At 56.1% G+C, this 7501-nt stretch overlaps 1 protein-coding gene across 1 annotated transcript; it reads right to left on the reverse strand.

Annotated features, from left to right (window-relative positions):
- Positions 1-1399: 1399 nt before the first annotated feature.
- Positions 1400-5636, reverse strand: BEST4 (bestrophin 4). The gene is made up of 9 exons (XM_025387655.1): positions 5442-5636; positions 5260-5354; positions 4358-4591; positions 3970-4124; positions 3495-3572; positions 3004-3201; positions 2804-2884; positions 2452-2606; positions 1400-2296 (listed from the first exon to the last, which is right to left on the reverse strand). Exons 1-9 carry the CDS (start codon positions 5591-5593, stop codon positions 2023-2025), a joined length of 1422 nt encoding a protein of 473 aa, XP_025243440.1. The 5' UTR covers positions 5594-5636; the 3' UTR covers positions 1400-2022.
- Between the last annotated feature and the right edge of the window lie 1865 nt (positions 5637-7501).

A 7501-nucleotide genomic window follows, 5' to 3' on the forward strand; every position in this document is an offset into this window, starting at 1 on the left:
AATTAGCCAGGCATGGTGGTGGACACCCAGCTACTTAGGAGGCTGAGGCAGGAGAATTGCTTGAACCTAGAAGGCGGAGGTTGTAGTGAGCCGAGATCATGCCACTGCACTCCAGACTGGGTGACAGTGCAAGATTCCGTCTCAAATAAATAAATAAATAAGAAATATTCGGCGGGGCGCGGTGGCTCAAGCCTGTAATCCCAGCACTTTGGGAGGCCGAGACGGGCGGATCATGAGGCCAGGAGATCGAGACCATCCTGGCTAACACAGTGAAACCCCGTCTCTACTAAAAAAATACAAAAAACTAGCCGGGCGAGGTGGCGGGTTCCTGTAGTCCCAGCTACTTGGGAGGCTGAGGCAGGAGAATGGCGTGAAGCCGGGAGGCAGAGCTTGCAGTGAGCTGAGATCCGGCCACTGCACTCCAGCCTGGGCGACAGAGCTAGACTCCGTCTCAAAAAAAAAAAAAAAAAAAAAAAAACAGAAATATTCACTATCCCATGGACATACAGATGGAAAGAAGAAAAGCCAGCATTAGAATCCAGTCAACTGACCCTGCAAGAGGCTGGAGTCTACTCAACTGCACTCTAGGGTCCCCCCTGTCTTCCTCCTTTGTTCTGGCATTTATCCTGTGGCCTTAATATTCAATTTTGGCCTTCACCGATGTCTTTAGGTGGAGACTGGGATTTAGAAGGTAAGAATCTTAGAGGAGCATAGTTTTACCACAATTCCAATGTAGTGGTCTGTGGCAGACTGTTTCCAGAAGACTTTTTTTTTTTTTTTGGAGACAGCCTGGCTCTGTAACCAGGAGCTAGAGTGCACTGGAGTGATCTCGGCTCACTGCAACCTCCGCTTCCCAGGTTCAAGCAATTCTCATGCCTCAGCCTCCCAACCAACTGGGATTACAGGCATCCACCACCACACCCAGCTAATTTTTGTATTTTTAGTGGAGACGGAGTTTTACCATGTTGGCCAGGCTGGTATCTAACTCCTGGCCTCTGGGGATCCATCCACCTCGGCCTCCCAAAGTGCTGGGATTACAGGCGTGAGCCGCTGTGCCTGGCCACAGAAGGCTTTTTCTGACATCAGCCAAGTGCCCCCAGCGCTGCAGGCCCACCATCGAGATGGGCCTAGGCTTCCACCCGTAAACTGTACTTTTCCCCCTGTGTGGTTGGTGGGAGTGGAGAAGAGTTTGGCACACTGAAGTCCAAATGCTAGGTCTAGGGTGGGTGGTGAATAGCTGCCTTCACATCTGACTTTAATCAGCTTCCGAGACAGATTCCCAAACTCTTCCTTCCTTCATCTTCATCCTACTGCATGCATGCCAATTCAATTTTAAACAATCATAACTGCACAAGTAATAAATATATTCTCGATATAAACAAAAACTAAACAAAACTTTAAAACTTGAATATATTCTTGATGTAAACAAAAACTTGAACATTACACACAAGGCAAAACTCCCCCAACACACACTGACCCCTCTTCTGAGGAAGATTACCAGGGTAACGTATACCCCTTCAAGCAGTTTTCACGTGACTCTCAAACTGTGCTTCCTGGACCAGCAGCACAGCATCACCTGGGAACTTGTTAGAAATGCAAGTTATCGGGCGCCGTCCCAAATCTAATGTGCCAGAAATGCTGGGAGTGGTGCTCGGCACTCTTTTGACAAGACCTTCCGTGATGCTAATCTTTCCTCAAGTTTGAGAACCACTGGCCTAGCTCCCTGTTGCTCTGAAGCTAACCGTGCACCTGGGCTCTAGTCCTCTGTGCCTGGGTTCATTTATTTGTCTAGCTTCACCTCCCCCAAGCAGCCCATCCGACCTTCTCTCCCACCAAAGTGGACACATTCCTAGCCCTGGCTCAGGCCCTTCTCGCCATCTTCTCTTTCAAGTTCTGTCCCTAAATGCTCTGGCCTTCCAGGCACACAGGAAAAGCTGCTCTAATAGAGCTGGCTGGCAGGACCGGGCACGGGAGGGACGGGGGGCAGTGGGTGGGAGGAACCGGGCGGGGGCAGGCAAGACCTCAGGGCTCCAGGGCCTCGTCCCCGGACTCCGCCGTCTCCTCCTCGATGCGGGCTGCGGCCTCAGGGTCGCCGCCCTCCTCGGCCCGGAAGCGTAGCAGATGCGGGGGGCGCGGGGTCCCTCGCGCGCGGCCGAAGTTCCGGAGGCTGATGGCCGGGGAGGGCGCCCCTACGCCCAGGAAGCGGCCGAGCAACGGGGTCTGCGCGGCGGGCGCTGGCCGACCCGACCCGGGGGACGCCTCCACCTGCAGGCTCTGCTCAGGGTCGTCGCTCATGCTGCGGGCGGGAGGGTGGGCTGAGCCCGGGCACAGAGCGGGAGCGGGGACGCGGGGTCGGCTCTCGGGGAGGGACGGAGGCATCGGTGCCCCAGAGGCTGAGCGAGGACCCGCGTGCCGGGTCAGGTCCGGTCTCCGCCGGCGCAGGCCACTCACCGCAGGTTGAAGGTGGAGCCCAGGAATGAGGGCCGCAGAGACTCGGCCGCCGTGGCCACAGTGTAGGGTGGCTGCGGCTGGTCCTCATCCCAGTACTGGTCCTTCTCAGCGGGGGGAAGGTTCTGGTACATTTCGTCCACAGATAGCAAGGACACCTGGGCCACCAGCAAGTTACAAGGATCCTCCTCTCCTCTCCTCTCCTCTCCTTCCCACGGCCGGGCGGAGAGCTGACTGGGAGAGGGGCCCAGGAGCTGCCCTGGACTCCTGATCTTCCCACGGCCGGCTGAGAGCTGACTGGGAGAGGGGCCCAGGAGCTGCCCTGGACTCCTGATCCTTCCTGATGCTTGCTCACCTGCAAGTTGCGGTCTATGAGCTGGTTTGTCTCAAAGTCGTCATCATCCTCACCAAACGGGTTGATGATCTGTTCAGCCACCTATAGGTGGCAGAGATAGTGTTTTCTGGGCTCAGAGCCCCACTCTTTGTCCCCAAAGTTGGGGCCCCTGTGCCCACATCTCCACAGAGCAGGCTGGCATGCCCATCTGCAGTGCCCACCTTGAGCCAGCCAGCATAGAAGAAGAACTGCAGCAGAGTGGTGAGAGGCACATACATGTCCGGGTCTCCCAAGGCTGGGGCTGGCTCCTGGTCTGGCTTCAGAAGCTTCTGAGGTTTGGCAGCCCCTGCCTCTGGCTCCACAAACTGGCGGCCAACCAGGGAGAGGGCAAAGAAGGAGTAGACAGCTATGGTCACCACCTGGAGAAGGAAGAGCCAGGCTCAGTGCAGGATGCAGTGGGACAGGGAGACATGCTGCCCCTGCCTCTGAGGCTCTATGGGAAGTCTGACAAGTAATCAAACATGTATCCTGGTGTGGCAGTACCAGTGGGGACAGGGTCACCTTGGTGGGGGTGGTACAAGGCTTTGAGGATGAACCCAGTGCCTCAGGGGACTGAAATGGTCAGGCAAGTACCATCTCTAATTCTTCTCATCTCACACACAGCACAGGACATACAGTAGGCACTGGGACTGGGGAGGGGAGAGGCAGTTACTTGGGTGTAGACAAGGGGGATGCTGATCCAGTCATAGTGGAATAGCATGCTGCACTTGGCTCGGTACTTGTTCAGCTCCTGGAGGAACAGCAGGAACAGGAAGTCAGCAGAAGCGAGGAAGGAACAGGGGTGCCCAGCACAAACTAGGCCTGGGCCGGGCCAGGAGGCTTTTTCTCATTCTGCTCTCAGAGGTGTATTAGGCTGGGGTGCTTGAATCTCAGCTCTGCTAACTAGCTGTGTAACTTAGGCAAATTTATTTTCCACTCTGTGCCTCAGTTTCCACAACTGTGCAAGGAGGATGATAGTACCTATCTCAGGAGTTGCTGTAAGGGATGAATGAGTTAACATGGGTACAGGGCTTCCAAAAGGCCGAGGTACACAGTTGGTGCCATACAAGTGTTAGGTACTAAAATTATTATTCCTATTCAAAATTAGAGGGAGGAGGGCAGATAGGTCTGGTCCGGGGCCCACTCACTTCCAAAAGTAGACAGAGAGCGATATCGTCACGGATTCGCCCGTCTCTCCGGGCCTGGGCCGCCAGGTTGGTGAACCAGACGCAGGGCACCCAGTACTTGTTGAAGTCGGATTTCAGGCTCTCAAACTTTTTCCTCTCTTCCTGGGACATGAAACCTGAGCGGGTAAAGCGGAAGGGGTGCAGTTGCAACCTCTGCCGCCGTGGGGGCCTGCTGTTCCGCCGTCTGGCTCCCCTCTCTCGCGTCTACTGGCGGTCCCAGGACTCGCGGTTCCGCGTTCCTGCCGCAGTCCAGACCCTTCCCTGGAGCCCCTGCTCCTAGGACTTTCCCAGGCAGCACCTGCATCCAGCCGTGGGCCTGGCCCCCAGAGGCTCCCGGCGGGCGGCGCACCTGCGTCCACCACGTGCTCCATGGTGGGGAAGCGCTTGAGCACGCGGGTGCTGACCGAGCGCAGCACCAGCACCGACGCCAGGTTCGCGTAGCGGATGAGGGTGCGGCGCAGCAGGCGGCCCCGCTGGTCTACGCCGTGCACGCTAGCCGAGATGACGCACATCAGCTGGTCTGGCAGCGGGATGCTTGTGTACTGGGACCACCAGCGGTTCACCACGAGAGTCACATAGAAACCTGCTTGGCCACCGTGGTAGAGGGAGTAGGAAGGGAGGGTGGAGAGCCTGGGGGTCTGAGCGCCTCGCCTCCCCCAGCAAAGGGCCTCGTCCAAGCCAGTTGAAATGTGGCAGGGGGAAGGAAACATTCAGCTCCAGTACCCTGCTGTGCGAGGCCAGGAGGAGGGAGGAGGGCAAATTTCCTTCAGCAGAGGGAAAATGGGGATTCAAACCCAGGAGACTGCTTCCCAGGAGGGTGGGGAAGGGGCTGTCACCTCTGTCCAGCTCCCCTCCAGTGCCCAGGGTGGGCTTGTGAGGCCAGCAGGTGTCTTGTGCCTTGCTGGAAGTGAGGGTCCGGCAAGTGATAGGGCCCTGCCCTCCGGAAGTCCTGGACCCAGCACCCAGCTCCTGTGCCTGCTGGGCCTGCTCTGGCTGACCAGGCAGGCTCTGCCACTCTGTTGAGTAATTCTTTTTTTTTTTTTTTAAGCAGAGTCTCGCTACATTGCCCAGGCTGGACTGGAACTCCTGGGCTCAAGCGATCCTCTCACCTCAGCCTCTCGAGTAGCTGAGACTGAAGGTGCGTCACCACACCATCTGTTGGGTAATTCTGACCCTCAGAGCTATCAGCCCAACCCAGAGGTCAGGGAACACAGTAAGGAGGACACAGGGAAAACTAGAAGGGGGCCTTACCCAATACAAAGGACAAGGGGATGAGGTCCGCTGAACGGTTGCAGTATCGGGCCACCTGAGCATACACGTGCTTCTGCTCCTGGGTCAGCAGCAGCCTGGGGAAGGCAGGTGTAGGCTTGGGTTAGAGGGAGGTGGGTGGCCCAGTCTCCCCACTTCCGCCAGCTCTAAGACCCTGCCCTTACCGGTAGGTGATGCTAAGCACAGCGTACAAGGCCCCGAAGAGGAGGAATTCCTTGTAGAGGAGCTTGTAGATGCTTCCCCTCCAACGGAGAAGCAGGCCAGAGAAACCTCCGAAGCGGGCCTCCGCCACTTTGAGAGTATATGAAACCGTCATGGTGCTGGGAGCCTGGGGCAGAAGGTCACAAGAGTTGCCCCCAGGGCTGTCCTTTAGTTCCCCAGACAACATCCCTTCCACTCTGGTCTCACACACCCCAACCTTCACCCTGCATCAGTGGAAAAGGGGTAGGAGCCTGCAGAGCAGAAAAGCACACCCCACCCTCTGCAGAACTCAGTAGTACATGGGCACAGCCAGGCTAGAGCTGGACAAAGTAGAACTGAGTTCTGTGTCCCATCACGCATGAGGCTTCCTCAAGCTCCTCTTCAGCCTGCAGGGCTAGGGATAACCAGATCCTGAACTGCTGTGGACAAGAGACGCAGCTCCAGCCCAAACCCACTGCTATTCCTTGGGGCCTTGCTCTGGAAGCTGATTAACTACACTACCAGGGCCCAGAGCACTCTCACCCCCATCCCATACCTGCCTACCTGGTCTGGGCAGCAGCCCGTGTGGAAGAACTGGGCTAGACTTCACCCCCCACAGACTTAAGTACCTCTGCAGTCCATAAAGTTAGGCTGGACCAAGGCCTATCATTGATGGATTGAAGCTGTCATCCAGCTTCCCCTGATGCTGGGAACTGGGTGTGTCTCCCTACCCCTGTAGGGCTGGGCTGGCCTTTGAGTGACAGAATTGCCACCTATACTGACCCAACAGCTCACACAGAAGACACCATGTCCTTCAAGCCAGTGTGACAGGGGTTATTGTCCCACGTTTCAGGTGGGAAGACAGATGCATGATAAACTGTTACAATAATACCAGCTGCTGATCACAGAGCACTGACTAAGTGACAGGCACCATGCCAAGGGCACTACTAGGTCATCCTCTCATGAAATCCTCATCACAGCCCCATAAGGTAGGGAATCAATCATCCACATTTCACAGATGAGGCTCCAAGAGGTAAATGACTTGCTCGCAGTCGGCCATACAGCTAGAACATGTTGGAGGCAGGATTCAAAGCTAGGGCTGATGGACTTCCAAGTCTGGAAGTGGCCTAGCAAGGGCATGAGCTCCAGGACCCATCCTGTGCACTGGCCACACTCCCAGGCTTCTTGTACAGGGTCTGGAGGTCTTGGTCAGGCTCTTCCCCGTCCATGCCACGGGGCTGACAGCCACAGATCTGGAAGCTCAGGCCTAGGAGTGCAGGCCCCGTTAAGCCCTGTGTCCAACATCCTGACTCCTAGGGGTGCCCAGGATTTGAGTGGCCACTTTCACCTCTGGGCCTCAATTTCTTCATCTAACAAACAGAGGAAGTAATACCTAAGGCAACCATAGAAATAGAACCGCCAGGCAAGGTGGCTCACGCCTGTAATCCTAGCACATTGGGCAGCCTTGAGGCAGTCGGATCACTTGAGGTCAGGAGTTCGAGACTAGCCTGGCCCAACATGGTGAAACCCTGTCTCTCCCAAAAATATAAAAATTAGCTGGGCGTGGTGGCACGAACCTGTAGTTCCAGGTACGTGGGAGGCTGATGCAGGAGAATTGCTTGAACCTGGGGAGGCGCAGGTTGCAATGAGTCGAGCTCGTGCCACTGCACTGCGGCCTGGGAAAAAAAAAAGAAAAAAGAGAGAGAGAAAGAGAGAAAGAAAGAAAGAAAGACGCCGGGCGCGGTGGCTCAAGCCTGTAATCCCAGCACTTTGGGAGGCCGAGACGGGCGGATCACGAGGTCAGGAGATCGAGACCATGCTGGCTAACACGGTGAAACCCCGTCTCTACTAAAAAATACAAAAAAAAATTAGCCGGGCGGCGTGGCGGGCGCCTGTGGTCCCAGCTACTCGGGAGGCTGAGGCGGGAGAATGGCGTGAACCCAGGAGGCGGAGCTTGCAGTGAGCTGAGATCCGGCCACTGCACTCCAGTCTGGGCGACAGCGAGACTCCGTCTCAAAAAAAAAAAAAAAAAAAAAAAAAAAAA

Source organism: Theropithecus gelada, chromosome 1 (genome assembly GCF_003255815.1).
Source record: "Theropithecus gelada isolate Dixy chromosome 1, Tgel_1.0, whole genome shotgun sequence".
NCBI lineage: Eukaryota > Metazoa > Chordata > Mammalia > Primates > Cercopithecidae > Theropithecus > Theropithecus gelada.